The sequence below is a fragment of the Peromyscus californicus genome, unplaced genomic scaffold (assembly GCF_007827085.1).
Source record: "Peromyscus californicus insignis strain IS unplaced genomic scaffold, ASM782708v3 Scaffold_12__1_contigs__length_115047231, whole genome shotgun sequence".
NCBI lineage: Eukaryota > Metazoa > Chordata > Mammalia > Rodentia > Cricetidae > Peromyscus > Peromyscus californicus.
In genome coordinates this window covers 78,795,428-78,817,504 of record NW_026294413.1, presented here as the reverse complement: position 1 = coordinate 78,817,504, position 22,077 = coordinate 78,795,428, and the positions used below count along the sequence as shown (strand labels likewise).

The 22,077-nt window shown below is 42.6% G+C and overlaps 1 protein-coding gene across 1 annotated transcript in view; it reads left to right on the top strand.

The window, feature by feature from the left end:
* The first annotated feature begins 2,697 nt into the window (after positions 1-2,697).
* Positions 2,698-22,077, top strand: part of LOC128106966 (RB1-inducible coiled-coil protein 1-like) — a 129,439-nt gene continuing 110,059 nt past the window's right edge. Inside the window, exons 1-4 of the mRNA XM_052732333.1 lie at positions 2,698-2,843; positions 3,677-3,860; positions 7,483-7,598; positions 8,534-8,630. Coding sequence (XP_052588293.1) covers positions 2,698-2,843; positions 3,677-3,860; positions 7,483-7,598; positions 8,534-8,630 — 543 coding nt within the window. The remainder of the gene's footprint in view (positions 2,844-3,676; positions 3,861-7,482; positions 7,599-8,533; positions 8,631-22,077) is intronic.

Below are 22,077 nucleotides of genomic sequence, written 5' to 3'. Positions count from 1 at the left end.
GGGGTAATTTTCCTCATTAACTGTGGTACTTTTCTTTGTTCTGACAGGACACCCTCAATCTCCCACCACACCCACATACTGTAACAGCCTTGTGGGTCCTTCACAATGTGCTTGTTCACATCAGGAGACTGATCTTTCCACCCCACCATCCTGACCTAATTTCCTACAACCTTTATTTCTCATGTTATTGATTAGAGATCTCAAGAAGGGATGAGCCATTTCCTGGGATGTGTTTGGAACAGAATCTTCAACTTCTCATACATGAAGTAGTGAAAATACTCTAATAAAGCAGAGATCTGTGGCCCTGTAAGGAGGAGGTGCTGAATGTATTCCCCTTGTGTTTCTGGGAAGGCTCCTGGGAAGGGTAACACGGCTTCTGGTGAACTGCAGAAGAGCTAGTTAGTGGATAAGTGAAGGCTGTTGGTGGTGACCCTAATTGTCCCTTCTCTGGAGATTCTGTTCTATCCTGAAGAGCCCTTGGTGTTCTCTATGATGTCACCAATATTGTGGTAACACCAATGCCTGTGGGTTATTTGTTCAGTGCCCACAGACATGTTGGCAAGACTGAGCAGGCTGCTTGGGAGAAAGAATGGAGAACACGGACAGACTAGAGAAGGAAGCTGGCCTTCAGTCTCAGTGTAAAACCTGGAGAAATAAATGGTTCTGGGGAAGGCACAGTGACTCCTGAGCTAGGGATGGGAGGTTCCTGGAGAAGGTGAACTCGAGCCATGCCTTCTGGTAGTGGAGCTCAGCAGCTGGGAGCTTCTGGGAAGCAATGAGCCTATCCTTCTTCTCTGGCCTTCTTAAGAATGGACCCAGAGTCAAGAGTCTCTGATGGTTAGTTTAGGAGAGCCATGAATTGTCCAGGCTGCAGCTGCTTTTCTCGGAACTCCTTCATTTCAGTCTTAGAGGCAAAGAGGGGCAGGAGGCACAGATTGATCTCTGAGCTCGCTCTCTCTGGTAGGGTGTTGCTACACTTCATCCTAGTGGATTCCTACAGTTTCCATGGAAATCTGATGCCAATAGGAAGGGAGGGAAACCCCCTTTGGCCACACAGCAGATATACAGATGCTTTGGTCCTGGACACATGTGATCAGGACTTGGTTCTGCAAACTTCTAGGTACAACAGGACTTACTTGCATCACATCAGATATGACCTACACTGTCCTCCAATTCTCCTTGGCTGGGCTTGCTTAGGCCTTCCAGGACCCGGGGACTACATTAGGGAGGGAGGCACAAGATTATCCACAGTGCTTGAGGACAGAGACAGAGCTCAGGGGCCCCAGTTTGAGGATAGCTGACCTGCTGTTTGGAAGCTTCACTGGGTTCCTAGCATTTTCTCTTCCTTAGGCTTCATATTGGGCCTCAGCATGGACTCTCCTGGTCTTATGCCATTCAAGAAGACAAGTTCATTTGTCTTTATCTACCTGCAGGGACTACTCGGGTGGCACCATCCCAACTCTCCACCTTCACTGAGCAGGAGCAGGAGCAGGAAATGAAAAAACTAGAGAAACTCACCATTCGTCTACATGATATGGAATGTGAGAGAAATGAGCTGTGTGGAATCCTGGCCAATTACACAAACAAGGATTTGAACAACAGGTAGTCATTATGCCCAGTTCTCTCCTGGCCATCTTGACACCATAGTATCAAGCCCAGGTTTCCTGAGGAATCAGAGGGTGAAACTCCATGGTGTTCTGCTGCCTAAATTAATTTTCATGAGTTTTTTTGAGATGCAGAACTTGGAGCCTGGTTAGGAGTGAGATGGGGATGCAGGCTTGTCTGCTTCCTCCAAATGAAAAGCAGAGCCTAAGGCTTGAATCACAGTCTGAGGATAGGGACAGTAAGAGGTCTTGACAGGTGTGGCTTGTGGGTGATGCTAGGTGCGGAGAGTTTGTGGTGAGTCTTTGTACTTGACTAGCAGATGACCGTGTGCTGAAAGCTCCTGGCAGCAGCTGGAGGGGCCTGGTTCATTCATCCATCTCAGGGTGTGGCTGGAAGGCCTGGAGCTCATCATAGCTCCCCTCTGGTCTTCTTATACTTTGTGACAATTCCACATGCCAATATTTCTTGGGTATCCTGATTTCATCTGGTGTGTGTGTGTGTGTGTGTGTGTGTGTGTGTGTGTGTGTGTGTGTGTGTGTGTGTGTTCCTGAGAGCCTGGGGGCTGTGGCATGGTCTGAGGATTTAACATAGCTTCCAGATGATGGCACTCCTGAGGCCAGGGAACCCCACTTTGAGCTCTGTGCTCACCTTGGAAGAACATTCGAATCACATGTGAAGTTTACAAAACCATCCTGAAGTTGGGGCTCCCTCCTGGAAGTACTGATTGTGTGCTCTGGTCCTCTGTGTAGCAATAGACACCCAGGAATGAGAATCCCTGTTCTGAAGACAGGAGAATGTCCCCATAGGTTTCTGGTGAGTCCACATATGTGACACAGACTCCTGGGAACTTCTTAGAGCGCTTATCTAGAGCTCCAAGCCCACTGTGGGTGCTCATGCATCATTGGATTCCTCCCCTTAGACCTCCTGGCTGTTCTGTCCTGGGGACAGGATAGGATGTTTAATAAGCACCAGGAGGTCCCACTGTTTAAGTGCCATGCTTTGGCATCCACTGCACTGGAGTAGTCCATGGCACAGCTTCTTTCCTGTGTTCTTTTTGGCCTGTGTTCATGGGTTTTTTTCCCTCCTGGGTCCATGCCCTACCACAGGCTAAATTTTGAACTCGAGATGCTTGAAATGGAACACAAGCAGGTGATGTCAGCTCTCCAGAAATTGCCCATGGAGATTAGTGATGCCTTGAACAAGTGCAAGGGGCTGATTGAGGAGACGGAATACTTTAGGTAAGTGCCTACTAGCTTGGGAGGGACTGTTTCTGCCTTTCTTTGTCCTTGACTCAAAGTGAAGGCTCTGGTACTAGCCTGTGTGCCTCTTAGCCAGCATCCTCCTTTGTGACCCTTGGATTTGTGCCTCTTGGACTCAGTTTTGCTAAGTGTGGAAAAACACTGAGGCCCTCCCATCATTGTCCAGCTGTGGGAGCCCTTAGATAGGAATATCGTTTGCATCATGAAGGGGATGTCCTGCAGCCCAGGGCCTCCAGGACTCTGGTTGGAGCTTCACAGATCTGGTTTGCCTGGGATCTGTAGAGAGAATTTATTCTGGTTGGGACTTCTGGCCTCCTTCAGAGAGTGTTTGCCCTCTACCTGCTGATGCTTTCCCAAGACCATGAACAGTTAAGCACAGGTGTGGGGTGCACCCTGTTCTTAGAGGCACAGGATCCCTTTTGGTACCAGGATTTTCAGAAGTAATTTGAATCTATCCAGAATTTGGTTATTCTCTGGATGTGGCCTGCATTTGAGTGATGCTGGCTTGGCTACTGAGAGCACCACTCTTATGCTGTCTGGGGGCCTCCGACTTTTCAGGGTTAGTAGCATTTAGAAGTAGAGATGGCGGCCGGGCGGTGGTGGCGCACGCCTTTAATCCCAGCACTCAGGAGGCAGAGCCAGGCGGATCTCTGTGAGTTCAAGGCCAGCCTGGGCTACCAAGTGAGTTCCAGGAAAGGCGCAAAGCTACACAGAGAAACCCTGTAAAAAAAAAAAAGAAGTAGAGATGGCAAATGCAGCCTCTCTGAGGCTCACCATTTTTTTTTCTTTTGTTTTTTTTTTTGGTGGTTCAGTTACCTCCATGGCCGGTTCCTACAAGAGTGTAATCACCTAAAGAAGAATGTACGTACGTTGATGATCCAGAACATACAGCTGTGGAAGGAGCAGATTGAACTGCAAAAGACCTGTGAGGAGGTGAAGAAGCTCTTGAAGGAGGCCCATGAGAAGATCTGTGACCCCTGTGCTGAGCAGCTGCAGGTAGGCTGAGGCACTAGGGGCAGGCTGCCCAACTGTCCAACCATAGACATAGAGACACCCATGTAACCATCCACCATCCATGCAGACTCCCACTTACATACCATCCAATTGTTCATTTCTGTGATCATTCACAAGTCTCTCTGTAGAGTTAGCCTCTTTCAAGATACTGGATGATTGGCAAACAAACCCTCCTGCTCTGCTAGAGAGATGGGTCAGTCAGCTATAACACACCTACCTACATGTTATTATGTTACCAGTCTGCTATGTAGAGAGCTACTTGGAGAATATCACAGAGCTCTCATTGATTAGGTCAGTGGCCTGTGGCTCATTTGCTTTGCAGATGTCATGTGAGATCTCAGGTAGGAAACAGCTTGTAAGAATTAGAGCCCAGGGCTAGTGCAAAGTGAGTAGTTCTCATTTTGGGGTCAATTTTGGGGTGGCATGTGGTCTTCTCCTTTCTTCCTACATCCCAGTGTGCTCTCTTCCCTTAGCTTAACTCTTGGTCCATACTGTGGGAGGCCTGAGTATCAGCTTGTCAGCCTGTTTTCTGTGGGTGGTGCTGGACAGTTCTTCCATCCTGGAGTTTCCAGTCTGGAGCTGACTGAATGACCATAGATGTGGGAGGACTTTGACAGAGTGAGGGTTGGAGTGACAGATTTGAGGCTTCAAGAGAACATTTTCTCCAATCACTTCAACATAGTTTGACTAAGCTGTGTGCTCTCCTCTAGGCATTTTTAGTTCCCAAGTGACAGATAGCTGTGTTGTAATTCTCTGCTAAAACATGTGATGTGGATAGTCTAAATTCAATTGTTCACTCAATACGATGTACCCGTCCTTGTTTTCTGCTCACTTTTGATTTCTGTGGTCGGTGTGTGATCTATGCAGGCATGTGTAAATGTGTGCATATGTGTGTGTTCAGAGGCTACATAATGAAATCCTATGTTGTCATCTGTTGCTTACTCCCTTGTTCCCTTTGAGACCAGGTCATTCACTGAACCTAATAATTTCTGTTTGGTCCATTCTGGCTGGCCAGCACTCTGTCTCCCCTGTTCCCCAAGGGGGACCTTTTGTCTTGTCTCACGCAATTGTTGTAAGTTTAAATTGCTTTCTCTTGTGTTTATACACTTTTATTGCTTGGGTATACATGTGTTTTTTAATAAATAACAAAAATCAAACAATACAGCTATTTTAAAAATAAAATTAGACTTCTCCCTTTTCACTACACAGAGCTAACACCACAGGAAATGTCTTTTTTGTTTCATTGCCTTCACAACACGGAATCCCACAATGCATCTCTTTGCTGACATTGTGTTGCTGACTATATCATGTGCATGGCTGTGTCTTAGAACAGATTCCCTCTCATAGCTGTGTGGTGTGCTGTGTTCCTGAAAAGCACTGCAGGTGATGTCACTGGCCTCTTTCTGAGTGACATTGGGTCTGAATTCATATCATATGCACTGTCATCTGTTGACAACCTCCTGGGTGTTGACCATGGGTCACTCTCTTTCACTTGAGCTATCCAGGTCTTCTTGGAGGAGCTAGGGTAAGTTTAGTGAAGAGACTATGATGGATTACCTTGCAAACTGTGGGATCAATGAGTCTTGGGATGTATAAAGTTCATGGAAGGAAAAGAGTGCAGGCCAGGGTAGCAGAGGCTGGCTGAATCTAAGAGCCTTGTACACAGCAAGGAAGACCCATGACCTCCCCCAGAGCAGAAAAGCTGCTACAAGGCAGAAGTCCTCTCTTGGCCAGTTTATGTTCAGGAAGTGAGTGTGTGTGTGTGTGTGTGTGTGTGTGTGTGTGTGTGTGTTTGCATTTCTGTCCAACTGTGAGGGTGAACCTCTGTGTGTGTGTGAATTCTGGCTGTTCTTTCTACAGTAGTGTTCCTTTATGTTTGTGTTTATGACCTTGTGTGGGGTAGTGGGTGTTTCTGTGCCCATGTTTCCTGTATGTGTAGGGGTAAGTGCTTGTGTGTGTTGGGAGTATGGGTGCTTATGAGTGCAAGTATGTGCTTCTGTGTGTGAATGTGTAAACTTGTGTGTGTGTGTGTATTTCTCCAAATGTCTTCATGAAACATCTTTAATGATGATGGAGACTAACATTATTGAGCATGTGCTGTGCCCACACACTTGGCATCTATCAAATTCTGCATTCTTTTGCCCATCTTTCTACATGTCCACCGAGCTCTCTAGAATGAAAGGATAGGAAAACTGCTGTAATTCAGTGGTTTTCAGGATTTGTAGAGTCAAAAACTTTTATCTGCAAGGAGATCCTTGGAGCAAACCAAAGGAACTTGGTACAGGAAATTGAGGCCATTGTGTCTTTGAGGCAGGATTGGCTGGCTGAGAGTTTGTGTCCCTTCTCTGCCCTGGGTGAATGGTGACTGCATACTCAATGGTCTGTGGCTTACTTTGTCTTCTCTGTGCCCTGTCTTGTCCTCATCCACATTGCCTGCTACCACTTTCTTTCCACTTTTGCCTATCCTTGGCTCAGTTTACCTTGACTGTGGAGCTTGGACTGGATGTTATTTGTTGAGAGAGTCTGACTTGCAGTGTGCATCTTTCTGCATCCAAGTCCAGCAGAAGTCCCCTAGCCGTGCTGAGGTGTGAGAAGGGGGCTGTCTCAGCACACCCAACTTAGGCTCATGAGTGTCTAAAGCACTCACCATGTGCTGTGCATGCAGCACTCAGTAACTGCTTTTCTTCAGAGTTCTTCATTCTGAGTTAAAATCCACCTCATGAGGGCTGGGAGAAATGAGAACCCTCAGACATTGCTGGTCATATAAAATGATATAGTGCAGTGAGAAGCCACACACAATTCTTCAGAAGGTTGAACTGCAATCCCCAGGTGACACAGTGATCCAGAACATGAAATAGATGTCCCTAGAGAAGCTAGAGGGCAGCAGAGTTTTAGTAGCATTCCTCAGAGAAGCCTCTAGTAGAAACTATCTAGATGTCCATTATTGGAAGAGTGTAGTACAGTGTGGCTGAGCCCTTCCATGGAATATCATTTGACTCTGATTTAGTCAGCCTTTTGTTACTCATACAAACTTCTGAAATGATCACCTTACAGGGAGGAACTGTTCCTTTTGGATCCTGGTTGTGGAGATTTTCTAGTTTCCTGCACTCATTGCTTTGGGTCTGAAGTGAGGCAGCCTGTGGTAAAGGGAGCTTCTCTTGGAGGAATTTGATCACTTTGAGGGAAACTGGGAAGCCCTGAACAAGATCAGTGGTCTGGTCCACCACCATGCAGTGGTCCTGTGCTGGGGTTAATTCCTATACTGCACAGCTTGGGGAACTTCCTAAGCAGGGTTGGCTAATGGGCCAGGACCCCAGAGGTTACCTGCCTGTGCATTAGGTTACAGGACAGTCTATTCAGGGTATGAACTGCCTATCTCTCATGCTCACTGTGTTCGTTTCTCATCCAAGAAAAGTTAATCTTCTTCTTAATAGTATTTCTGGTGATTGCTCTTTATATTAGCATTAGCTGGGAAACTAAACATGTTAGTGCATTACAGTGTGCTTGTATGTGTGCATTCATGTACTTGTGTGCTTTCCTGACTTTATGTGTGTCCACGTGAGTGAGCAAAAGTCCACTGAGAACACAATCTTCTAATGAGCAGGTACAAGAAAACCTGGAGGAAAGACTGAAGGACATGCTGAAGCAGAAGGAGCTGGTCACCCAGCAAAGGGACTTGGCAGAAAAGCTGCAACATCACTTCAATGTCTCTGAGATGAGGTAGGAGCCCAAGCTGGGAGGAGTGGTTAGAACCATGTAGGTCACCTGTACCTGGATCTCTGTCCTTTTTGGGATTCTCCCTATCTGGATGACTCTCAGCCACAGCCAAGGAAAGACCACCTCAGGGTATTGTGCTGGCCCAGTTAACAAGAACTTCTCCAGGAAACACTATGTTTGATCTTTAATGTTTCTGGGGAATGTGTACCCCTTATTCCCTTCTGAGCTCTCTGGTATCTTCTCAGTGTCCCCTGTGTCTCCCCATAAATGTCACTATGGTAGCCCTCAATCTAGCAGGATGAGGGTTAGTTTTGGAGGACAGGGTGTGTTCCTGTCACTTTATTTTCCTTTTAGAACATCACCTTTACAGAAAATGTCCTACTTGGGCAGATCTGCATGCAGCACACTCTTGCTGATTACACGCTCTCTGCACTGCGCATCTGTCTCCTGTGAATAGATTTCACTGGACATGAGATTATTTAGGGGTTGAGGTGTTGAACTCAGGCAGGTCTCTGTGCTGGAGGAATAATCAGAACCTTCACTACTTTTATTTTGTAGACTCTCTAGAGGGTCTACATTCAGTTTCCCAGGTTGCTCATTCACCTGGTATCTAATCAGGGCCATCTATATCTTCCCTGAACTGTTTATCAGACACTGTTATTTTTTCTCACAACAATGTATCTTGAGAACTGGAAATTCATGCTGAATTTCTTGCCCAGCACAGTGTAGTTCTCAGTTCATTTTCTAGTAGATTTTAAAAGCTGAGAATTAAACCCAGACCTAGGTATAAGCTGACATTTCTCTGCTAGGAAATGTAGGGAATGACCTCAGCTGAAAGGTCCTGCTGGACTGTCCAGCTGACTAGAGCTGGTTCAGGCTCAACAGCTGATATAGCAGGTCCCCACCAGGCCTGTTCCCTAACTGCCTTCCTCCTCTAGGTCAGAAAATCTCCAGCCTGAGCTGGAACATGTCACACCCCAGGATGAGCGCCTCCTGCAGACAGAGCTGCTGGAGCAGGAGCAGAAAGTATCACAGGCAAGTGAGCCACCACTGCATTCCAACCCCTGCAACCATGGCATTCATGGGGACTGGGGGCTCTTGACCTTGGTTTCCGATGTGAATAGACCTAATTTTGTCTAGCCTGTGGCCCAGGCAGGCTGCTTCTGGGAATGATTGCCTTTCCTTCTCTCACAGCTGCTATGAGAGAACTGAGGAGGCCAAAGACGCCACAGACAACTTGAACCCATGGATCGTAGCCTCCTCAGAAGAAGACATCCTATGAGATTCCAAGGAAGCATGGCTATAATTGCTTTGAAAATGCTTTTTACAATTGTGACTGCCTTCCTACCATGTTTCCAAGGCCAGCCACAGGCTGTTGGTCTGTGCTTCAAAGTCTGTTGCATGATTAACCTAATCTTATTATTTTAATTAAGCAAGCTGCTTAGCTTAATTTTTTTTTGTTTGATTGTTTTGTTGGGTTTTGTTTGGTTTGGGTTTTTTGGTTTTCTTTGTTATGGTTTGAGGTTTTGAATTCATTTGTTCTTTCTTTTGTTCTTGTTGTTTGGTATTTTGATAATGCTGTTTACTGTTTTTTTTTTTTTTTTTTTTTTTTTTTTTTTTTTTTTGGTTTTTTTTCGAGACAGGGTTTCTCTGTGTAGCTTTGCGCCTTTCCTGGAACTCGCTTTGGAGACCAGGCTGGCCTCGAACTCACAGAGATCCGCCTGGCTCTGCCTCCCGAGTGCTGGGATTAAAGGCGTGCGCCACCACCGCCCGGCTGTTTACTGTTTATATTGTGCTCCTTTTAAGGCACTATTGAGTAAAATGACTGTATTTTTTTTTTGTAAATAAAAATGTAATTTCCCCACTGGTGAGTACCCTTCCTTGCCCCAGACCCCATCCCTGGGCACCAGCCACTCCAGGGAAGACCTGCCCAACTCGGCCCCAGGTTCTGGCCACCGGGCAGGTTCCCTGCTAGCCCCACCGGGAAGGATCCCCTTCTCCAAGACCCCTGGCAGACCCTGCAGTCTCCACGCCCTGCCCCCACGCCCATCCGCCTGAGCCCCAAGCCCCTTCCTGAGACTTAGAGGCCGGCCCCCAGCTCCCATCTTGCTCCAAACTTCCCTTTTACAACACTGGTGAGTGCCCGTCCTTGCCCCAGACCCCATCCCTGGGCACCAGCCACTCCAGGGAAGACCTGCCCAACTCGGCCCCAGGTTCTGGCCACCGGGCAGGCTCCCTGCTAGCCCCACCGTGAAGGATCCCCTTCTCCAAGACCCCTGGCAGACCCTGCAGTCTCCATGCCCTGCCCCCACGCCCATCCGCCTGAGCCCCAAGCCTCTTCCTGAGACTTAGAGGCCGGCCCCCAGCTCCCATCTTGCTCCGGACTTCCCTTTTGGAACACTGACTTCCCTTTTGGAACACTGGTCTGTCTGAACCAAGTGTGCGGATAAGGCCAAGAACGAACTACAAGGAGATGGGCAGACGTCAAGGCAGAAACATATACAACAAAATGAATAGCAATACAGCATCACCAGGCCCTAGCCCTCCTCCAACACCTAGACCTGAACATCAGAAATTGGAAGAAGCAGAAGAAAACAGCCTTATGAATGACATCATGAAGAAGCTAGAGGCTTGTGTAGAGGAAAAGACAAAAAAATGTAAAGAACGCTGTAAACAACTAGGGGAAAGGGCAAACAAATTAGAAGAAATCAATAAAGTCCTGGAAGAAAACAATAAAATACTGAGAGAAAATCAAGAAAAATCAATGAAACAAATGAAGGAAACAGTCCAAGACCTGAAAAGGGAAATAGAAAAAATGAAGAAGACACAAACAGAGGGAATGCTGGAAATATAAAATCTGAGAAAACGATTGGGAACTTCAGATGCAAGTATAATCAACAGAATGCAAGAGATGGAAGAGAGGATCTCTAGCGTTGAAGATACAGTAGAAGAAATACATTCATCAGTCAAAGAAAACACTAAAGCCAACAAAGTCATGAACCAAAATGTCCAAGAAATTTGGGACACCATGAAAAGACCAAACCTAAGAAAAATAGGGGTCGAAGAAGGAGAAGAATACCAACTCAAGGGCACAGAAAATATATTCAACAAGATCATAGAAGAAAACTTTCCCAACTTAAAGAAGGAAATGCCTATGAAGATACAAGAAGCTTATAGAACACCAAACAGACTAGACCCCCCAAAAAAGTCCCCTCGCCACATAATAGTTAAACAACTAAACGTACAGAATAAAGAAAGAATATTAAGAGCAGCAAAGGAAAAAGGCCAAGTGACATATAAAGGCAAACCCATCAGAATAACACCCGATTTCTCAATGGAGACTTTGAAAGCCAGAAGAACCTGGACAGATGTAATGCAGACACTAAGAGACCATGGATGTCAGCCTAGACTAATATACCCAGCAAAACTTTCAATCACCATAGATGGAGTGAACAAGACATTCCATGACAAAGCCAGATTTAAACAATACTTATCCACAAACCCAGCCCTACAGAAAGCACTAGAAGGAAAATTCCAACCTAAGGAAGTCAGATACACCCTCGAAAACACAGGCAACAGATAAAGCCACAGCAGTAAACCCCAACGTATAGAAGTACCCACACATCACCACCAAAAAATAACAGGAATGAACAATCACTGGTCATTAATTTCCCTCAATATCAATGGACTTAATTCACCTATAAAAAGACATAGGCTTACAGAATGGATACGAAAGCAGGACCCATCTTTCTGCTGCATACAAGAAACACATCTCAAATTCAAAGATAGACACTACCTAAAAATAAAAGGCTGGGAAAAGACTTTCCAATCAAACGGTCTTAAGAAGCAAGCGGGTGTAGCCATCCTGATATGCAGCAAAATAGACTTCAAACTAAAATCAATCAAAAGAGATCAAGAAGGGCATTACATACTCATCCCAGGAAAGATCCACCAAGATGAAGTCTCAATTCTGAACATTTATGCCCCAAACACAAGGGCATCCACATATGTACAAGAAACATTACTAAAGCTTAAACCACATATAAAACCCCACACATTAATAGTGGGAGACTACAACACCCCACTTTCAACACTGGACAGATCAGCCAAATTGAAACTTAACAGAGAAATAAAAGACTTAACTGATGTTATGGCTCAAATGGACTTAATCGATATCTACAGGACATTCCATCCTAACAAAAAAGAATATACCTTCTTCTCAGCACCCCATGGAACTTTCTCTAAAATTGAACACATAATTGGCCATGAATCAAATATCAACAGATACAAAACAATTGGAATAACCTCCTCCATTCTATCAGAACACCATGGTATAAAGTTAGATTTCAACAACAACAAAAACTACAGAAAACCTACAAACCCATGGAAACTGAATAATGCTCAACTAAATCACCAATGGGTTAAGAAAGAAATTAAAGACTTCCTAGAGATCAATGAAAATGAAGACACCACATACCCAAACTTATTGGACACTATAAAAGCACTGCTAAGAGGGAAATTCATAGCACTAAATGCCCACATAAAGAAGTTGGAGAAATCTCACGCTAGCAACTTAACAGCACACCTGAAAGCTCTAGAACAAGAAGAAGCAAATTCACCCAGGAAGAATAGATGCCAGGAAATTATCAAATTGAGAGCTGAAATCAATAAAATAGAAACAAAGAGAACAACACAAAAAATTAATGAAACAAAGAGTTGGTTCTTTGAGAAAATCAACAAGATAGGCAAGCCCTTATCGAAACTTACCAAAGGCAGAGAGAGAGAGCATCCAAATTAACATAATCAGAAATGAAAAGGGGGACATAACAGACAATGAGGAAATCCAGTGAATCATCAGGTCATACTTCAAAAACCTCTACTCCACAAAACTGGAAAATCGAAAAGAAATGGATAATTGTCTGGATAGGTACCACATACCTAAGTTAAATCAAGACCAGGTAAACTATTTAAATAGTCCAATAACCCCTAAGAAAATAGAATAAGTGATTCTATTAAAAGTCTCCCAACCAAAAAAAGGACAGGACCAGATGGTTTCAGCGCAGAATTCTACCAGATCTTCAAAGAAGAGTTAATGCCAATACTCTTTAAATTGTTCCACACAATAGAAACAGAAGGAACATTACCAAACTCCTTCTATGAGGCTACAATTACCCTGATTCCCAAACCAAACAAAGATGCAACAAAGAAAGAGAACTACAGACCAATCTCCCTCATGAACATTAATGCAAAAATACTCAATAAAATACTGCCAAACAGACTCCAAGAACACATCAAAACAATTATCCACCATGATCAAGTAGGCTTCATTCCAGGGATGCAAGTGTGGTTCAACATACGAAAGTCCATCAATGCAATACACCATATAAACAAACTCAAAGAAAAAAAACCCGCATGATCATCGCACCACATGTAGAAAAGACATTTGACAAAATCCAACATCCCTTCATGATAAAGGTCTTGGAGCGATCAGGAATACAGGAAACATACCTAAACATAATAAAGACAATTTACAGCAAGCCAACAGCAAACATCAAATTAAATGGAGAGAAACTCAAAGTGATTCCACTAAAATCAGGAACAAGGCAAGGCTGTCCACTCTCCCCATACGTATTCAATATAGTACTTGAAGTTCTAGCCAGAGCAATAAGACAACATCAGGAGATTAATGGGATACAAATTGGAAAGGAAGAAGTCAAGCTTTCCCTATTTGCAGATGACATGATAGTATACTTGAGTGACACCAAATATTCAACCAAGGAACTGATACAGCTTATAAATATCTTCAGCAACATAGCAGGGTACAAGATCAACTCAAAAAAGTCAGTAGCCCTCCTATATACAATTGGCAAACAGGCTGAGAAGGAAATCAGAGATACATCACCCTTTACAATATCCACAAATGATACAAAATACCTTGGGGTAACACTAACTAAGCAAGTGAAGGACCTATATGACAAGAACTTTAAGTCCCTGAAAAAAGAAATTGAAGAAGATGTCAGAAAATGGAAAAATCTCCCATGCTCATGGATAGGCAGGATTAACATAGTAAAAATGGCAATCTTACCAAAAGCAATCTACAGATTTGATGCAATCCCCATCAAAATACCAACACAATTCTTCACAGACCTGGAAAGAATAATACTCAACTTCATATGGAAAAACAAAAAAACCCAGGATAGCCAAAAGAATCCTGTAAAATAAAACAACCTCTGGAGGCATCAAAATCCCTGACCTCAAGCTCTACTATAGAGTTACAGTAATAAAAACAGCTTGGTATTGGCATAAAAACTGACATGTGGATCAATGGAATCCAATTGAAGACCCTGACATTAATCCGCACACCTATGAACATATAATTTTTGACAAAGAAGCCAAAAATGAACAATGGAAAAAATAAAGCATCTTCAACAAATGGTGCTGGCATAACTGGATATCAAGCTGTAGAGGCTGCAAATAGATCCATATCTGTCACCGTGCACAAAACTTAAGTCAGGTGGATCAAAGCCTTCAACATAAATCCAGCTACTCTGAACCTGATAGAAGAGAAAGTAGGAAGTAGTCTTGAACGCATTGGCATAGGAGATCACTTCCTAAATATAACACCAGTAGCTCAGACACTGAGAGAAACAATCAATCAATGGGACCTCTTGAAACTGAGAAGCTTTTGTAGAACAAAGGATACAGCCAACAAGGCAAAGTGACAGCCTACAGAATGGGAAAAGGTCTTCACCAACCCCACATCTGACAGAGGGCTGATATCCAGAATATATAAAGAACTCAAAAAATTAGACATCAAAATGCCCAACATTCCAATTAAGAAATGGGCTATAGAACTAAACAGAGAATTCTCAACAGAGGAAACTCAAATGGCTGAAAGACATTTAAGGAATTGCTCAACATCCCTAATCATCAGGGAAATGCAAATCAAAACAACTCTGAGATACCACCTTACACCTGTCAGAATGGCTAAGCTCAAAATCACTGAAGACACCTTATGCTGGAGAGGATGTGGAGCTAGGGGAACTCCCCTCCACTGCTGGTGGGATTGCAAGTTTGGACAACCACTTTGGAAATCCATATGGCGATTTCTCAGAAAACTGGGAGTCAATCTTCCCCAAGACCCAGCTATACCACTCTTGGGCATATACCCAAGGAATGCTCAATTATACCACAAGGGCACTTGCTCAGCTTTGTTCATATCAGCCTTGTTTGTAATAGCCAAAGCCTGGAAACAACCTAGATGCCCTTCAACTGAAGAATGGATAAATAAAATGTGGTACATATGCACAATGGAATACTACTCAGCAGAGAAAAACAATGACATCATGATTTGCAGCTAAATGGATGGATCTAGAAAAAATCATCCTGAGTGAGGTAACCCAGACTCAGAAATACAAACATGGTATGTACTCACTCCTAGGAGGATACTAGATGTAAAACAAAGATGACTAGACTGCTACTCACAACTCCAGGGAGGCTACCCAGAAAACAGGACCCTAAGAAAGACACAGGGAGCCGGGCGGTGGTGGCGCACGCCTTTAATCCCAGCACTCGGGAGGCAGAGCCAGGCGGATCTCTGTGAGTTCAAGGCCAGCCTGGGCTACCAAGTGAGTTCCAGGAAAGGCGCAAAGCTACACAGAGAAACCCTGTCTCGAAAAACCAAAAAAAAAAAAAAAAAAAAAAAAAAAAAAAAAGAAAGACACAGGGATTGCCCAATGACAGAGAAATGGATGAGATCTACATGAACAACATGGACGTGAGTGGGGGTAATGAAGGGCAAGGGTCTTGGGGAAGAGAACTTTGGGGAGCGAGAGATCTCACCTGGATCAAGAACAGAGAGGGAGAGCAAGAAATAAGAGATCATGATGAATGAAGACCACATGAGAATAGGAAGAAGCAAAGTGCTAGAGAGGTCCACAAAGATACCTCCACAATAGACTACTGGCAATGGGTGAGAGAAAGCCCGAACTGACCTACTCTGGTGATATGATGGCCAAACACCCTAATTGTCATGCTAGAAATCTCATCCAATGACTGAAGGAACCAGATGCAGAGATCCATGGCCAGGCCCCAGGTGGAGCTCCAGGAGTCCAGTTGGCGAGAAAGAGGAGGGTTTGTATGAGTGAGAATTGCTGAGACCAAGGTTGGAAAAAGCACAGGGACAAATAGCCAAACAAATGGAAACACATGAACTATGAACCAATAGCTGAGGAGCCCTCTGGATAAGTGAGACAGTTGATTAACTTGAACTGTTTGGGAGGCACCCAGGCAGTGGGACTGGTACCTGTCCTCAGTGCATGAGCTGGCTGTTTGGAACCTGGGGCTTATACAGAGGCACTTAGCTCAGCCTGGAAGGAGGGGACTGGACCTACCTGAACTGAATCTACCAGGTTGAACTCAATCCCCAGGGGAGTACTTGCCTTGGATGAGATTGGAATGGAAGGTGGACTGAGGGGAATGGGCGGGGGGGGGGGGGCGCGGGGACAGGGTAATCTGGGGCTGATATGTAAAATTAAATTAAATTATCCAACAAAATTAAAAAACCCCATTATTTTACATAATAACATGAAATATGTTTCAATGAAAATTTGAAACTTAATCTTATTTCCTAGGTGCTTTCTTTTATATATTACAGGGAAGCGGTGCCCACAATATTTCAAAAATCTAGGTGAGAAAATTAACCTTTCCTAGGAAAAAATCCCTTCATAGGTTATCCAAACCTAAGTGTTCAGGCCATAAAAGTTATTATCAAATACAAATTACACATGCTGTAAACTTATTGTAATACAGATAATGTTTATCCAGTATAATAATGTAAAACTATGAAAGAAAATTTCTCTGTGATTAATGTGCCTTCTGATCCATGCAGGTTCTATACTGAGATTCTCATTTCCATTGTTGCTATGCTGCTTCAAGTTGAAAGATAAACTTAGCTAGGGGTTTCTATTCCTTGTCAGCAAGACACACATACACACACCCACACCCACACCCACACCCACACACACACACACACACACACACACACACACATCACCCGAATGCCATAACCATTTATTTCTTGTTCTCCAATTTCTTATGTTAATATCATAATTCAAAACACAGTGTAAGTTTTAAAAAAATCCCACAATCTTTAAAATTACAACACTTCAAAAGTCCAAGGTCTCTAAAAAACAAAACAAAACAAAAGTCTATTAGTTGGATCTGGTAAAACAAAATAAAAAAATTAGATATTTTCTTATTCCACAAGAAAAGAGCTGGAGCACAGAAATTTTCAGATGGGAAGAATACCAAAATTCATCTTATTAATTCAAATCCTACAGCCCAATGTCCAGCATCTGGTACTCATGTGATCTTCTGGGCTCCAAATGGATGGGGCATTCCTCCTTCTCCAGCTATACTCTGTACAACACATGCAGTGCAGCTCTTCTCATGGTTAGTCTGGTTCCACTCCACATCTGTGCTTCACCTCAGTAGATGGACAATGCATTGCCCTGCCATCTGCAGTATTCTGTGGCATTCTTTTCACTTCCTCTTCCACAGAGTTCTCTAAGTCCCGAGGGAAGGAATTTGTGTGGAGATGTTCTGTTTAGGGTTTAGTGTTTCAAGATCTCTTCCTCTCTGCTTATGCTCTAGCTGAGAGTCTCTGTATTTGTTCCCATCTGCCGTAGGAGGAAGCTGCTCTGATGAGGACTGAGAAAGGCATTATCTATGAGTACAGCAGAATATTGTTAGGAGTCATTTTATTGCTATGTTCCTTAAGCAGAACAGTAGTATTTGGTTTTCCCTGTGGACCCTGGCCTATCCAGTCTCAGGTCTTGTTGACACGCAGAGTGCTTGAGTTCCATCTCACATGGAGTGGGCCTTATTCAAGACAGATATTGGTTGGTTTCTCAGACTAGTTTGTTACTACGGCACCATCATATCTTGGATGCAGTCACCATTGTAGCTGGGTTGGTGTTACTTTTCTCTTTGATCATGAGCAGAGTCCCTTCCACTGCCATGAAATCTAGTCCGTATGTGGTGAGGGATTTAAGGAGGCATCAGCTTGACTGATCTATGTTCAATGAGTTGTGATGGTGTCATCTTCAAGAATAGCACCCCCTGTCATTTTATGGAGAGCAACCAATAGCCTTACAATACCTTGGGTTTTATGGGGTCCAATTGGTCTCATTAGGCCAACAAATTGACTAAATGTAACCCAGCACCAATATTGGAAGCTTCATTTGGTGACAAGAGATATTCATTTGGGGTTCTGTCTTCCTGATTTTTTGTTTTTTTCTTTTTGGCTGTTCCATCTACATCCCTCATATATATATATTAGAGTGCTCTACTGTATTAGACTTGCATAAGATCCCTCACATGGCCCTTAATTTTACCTCTCCCTCCTTATACTTCTTCACAGCCTCCTCATCTCTCTCCCCCCTCATTTGACCATCCTGTTTCAGACTCTGTCCTTCATCCATCTATAACAATCTATTCTATTCCCCTAGGTGGAGATCTGTCCCTCCCACTAAGTCCCTTATTACATCCCTAACCTGGGCAGATACAGATTGTAACTTATTTATCTTTGACTCAACAGCTAACAACCATATATAAGTGAAAACATACCTTATTTGTCTTTCTGTATCTGGGTTATCTCACTCAGGATAACTTTTTCTAGCTTCATCCATTTACCTGCAAATTTCATGGTTTTCTTTTTCCTTTTTAACTGCTTAGTAATAGCCCATCTCTGTAAGTGAACCACATTTTCTTTAGACATTCATGTGTTGAGGGACACCTAGGATGTCTCCAATTTCTGGCTATTATAAATACAGCAGCAATGAACATGGTTGATCAAGTAAGTGTCTCTGTGGTAGGTGAAGCATCCTTTAGGTTTACACCAAGGGTGGCAGAGCTGGTGGGTCTTGATCGATTCCTAGATTTCCAAGAAACAGCTACACCTATTTCCATAGTGGCTGTACAAGTGTGCATTCCCACCGGCAATGGATGAGGGTTTTCCATACTCCATATCCTGGCCAACATTAGATGTTGTTTATTTTATTAATCTCCTCTCTTCTGTCTCATGTAATGTGAAGTCTCAATAGTTTTGATTTGCATTGCCCTGATGACTAAGGATACTTAACATTTTTTCAAACTGTTTCCCAGACACAAGAATTTCTTCTACTGAAAATTCTCTGTTTTTTCTGTAACTCAAGTTTAATTGTGTCATCATTTTCCTGATATCCAGGGTTCTTTTTTTAGCTCTTTACATATTTTAGATATTAGCCTTCTATTGTATATGTAGTTGATTAAAAAATCCCTTTCCCAGCCTTGTGATAGTGGTGTATGCCTTAATCCCAGCACTAGTGAGTCAGAGCTCTAGGCGGATCTCTGTGAGTTTGAGGCCAGCCTGATCTACAGAGCAAGATCCAGGACATGCACCAAAAATACACAGAGAAACCCTGTCTCAAAAAATAAAACAAAAAAATCCTTTATCAATTTTGTAGGCTGCCATTTGGAATAAAACACTATTAGTAGCAGAATAGATAATGCTCCCTGGGTGAACCCACAAGTGGAGAAACATAATGGATTTCACAGTATTCATTAAAGTTATTTAATAAAAGATCCCTATATAATAATACATTCTTTACATTAATAATTTAATGAATATACTTCAATGTATTTTACTTATTCTTTGAGAATTGCATAGACTGCATTTTGATCATATTCACCCCCCAACTCCAAGTAATTCACCTCAAATCTGTCCCCACTTCTGTGATGCCCAACTTTGTATCTTTATTATTAAATTATGTTTTAATAACTCCAGTGGCAGACTCTTGAAGAAAGTTGACTCTCCTTCTCCCAGAAGTCATTGTCCATCCGTAGGTCATCAGTCAGGAGTAGGGGTTCAAATACCCTTCCCACTCTATGCTTGAAAGTTGACTGGCTTGATGTTGTATAAATGACCACAGGTGCTGTGGGTCATGAGTGCAGTGGTCCTGTCATGGCCAGAAGACACTGTTTGCTCTAGTCTTCCATGACCTCTGGCTCCTACAATCTTTCTGCCTCATCTTTCATGATGGTCTTTGAGCCTTGTGGAAAGGGTATGATACAGATGTCCCATTAAATACGGCTGAAATCAGTGAAATAAACAGAAAAATATAAAGATACAGTAAAACAAAGAGTCCATTGTTTGAAAACACTATCAAAATGGGCATACCTTTAGCCAAATTAACCAATAGGAACAGGAGGATGAAAATAATAAAACACAGGAGGATAAAGGAGACACGGAGGGGGATTCAGTCCTTAAGAATATTCATTCTACCAAATTGGAAAACGTGTTTTAAAATATTGATGAATTTCTAGATGTCTGTGATCCTCCAAAGTTATGTCAAGATAACAAGAATAATTTAAATAGTCCCTTACTAATTAATGATTTGGAAACAGTAATTAAAAATTGCCTAACTTAAAGAAGACTATTGCAGGACAAAATCAGTGTGGAATTTGACCAGACATTTGAAGTACAACTTAAACTCCTCAAATTATCCAATAAAATAAAAAATGAAGGATCTCTTCCAAATTCTTCTTTATGCCGGGAACACACTGATGTTGAGAGAGGGAGGCAGATAGAAACATAGATAGGTAAGAAAGTAAATAAATAGATAGGTAGAATGATAGATAGATAGATAGATAGACAGACAGACAGACAGACAGATAGATAGATAGATAGATAGATAGACAGACAGATAATGGATAGATAGATGGATGGGTAGATAGAATTACAGGACAATTATGATGATGAACATATACACACAAATTCTCAATAGAATACTTGCAAATCAAGTTCAGGATCACATCAAAGAATATTCACCCACCATGATCAAATCATCTTCACCCCAGACCTGCAAGGATAATTCAACTGACATAAATCAACATATTTATTCCACCACATAAAAGGAATAAAAGACAGAAACTACATGACCATCAGAGTATTAAATAAAGGGGCCTTTGTAGAAGTCCAACCTCCGTTCATGATGAAAGTCCTGGAGAACCAAGGTATATAGAGGATATATTTCAACATAACAAAGTCATTGTACAACAAGCCCATGGTAACATCATGCTAAATAGAAAAAAAAACTCAAAACAATTTCAAAAAATTCAGGAACAAGAAATGGTTATTCTCTCTTTCCAACCCTATTCAATACAGTACTTGAACTCTTAGCTAGAGCAATAAGACAACTGAGGTAGATAAAGAAGATACCAATGGAAAAGAGGCAATTCAAAATGTCCTTATTGCAGATGATATGATTCTAAACAAATAAAACTAATAATTTATTAGAAATCCCTTAAGGCTGATAAATACATTCATAAAAGTGGAAGAATGCAAAATACTCAGTGGCCTTCCTGTACACCAATGACAAACAAACTGAGAAAGAAATCAGGGAAACAATTCCACTCACAATAGGCTTAAAACACATTAGACATTTGGATTAGCATACTTTTAAAGACACTATTAATAAAATAGCTATGGAGTACCCAAGAGAAATCTAAATATATTCAAGACCCTTAGAGCTGATGTTCTGAGAGACCTTCAAGACTGAAATGAATGGGGGGTTTTAAAACTTGGTGGATAAGTAGGTAATAGAAAAGGTCAATTTTGCTAAATTGATAATACTAATTCAATAAATCTTGAATTAGAAAATGTGAGTACAAAAAATCACTATTTTCTTTGGAACTTCATAATCTAACAATAACTGCACTATTAAAGGCAAAGGATAATTAATAAAGCAGAAAGTGCAGGAACATCCAGAGGTACATTTTAAAAGGGAAAATTAGGGAAGCATGCCATATTAGAGAGAAATACGTCATATGTTGACAAAAAAATAAAAAAATATTTTGTAGAGTTATGTAAGCAGTGGGTGAGATTGGTAGACTGGATATGGCAACAGATGCAGTGTCCCCAAACTTTGCAATTGGTGAAAGAAGAGGCTACAGGCCGCAATGAAAAGGATGGGCCAACAGAGCATGCCCTGAGGATATGTCAAATGTCCTAGTTAGCTTTCTGAAGCTCTAATAAATATCCAAAAGTCAATCTGGGAAAGTAAAGGGTTTATTCACCTCACAGGTTACAGTCCATCATCAAGGGAAGCCAAGGCATGATCCCAAAGCAGGGGCTTGAAACCACAGAGAATGCTGTTTACTGCTCTGCTCAGCTACTTTTCCTCTATGGCCAGGCTCACATGCCTGGGGATGCCACTACCCACAGAGGATGGAGCCCTGCTCCATCGATTAGCAATCAAGAAAATGCCCAAGAAGCATGCCTGCAAGCTAGTCTGAAGAAGTCAAATCCTCAACTACATGTCAAGTACACAGCCAAGATTAGCCATCACAGCAAGCCATAAAGGGGAAAACATTAACTTCAGCCTACTGCAAAGAAAATAGACCCTCTATGAATAGAATTCTATGCCCAAAGTGAAAATTT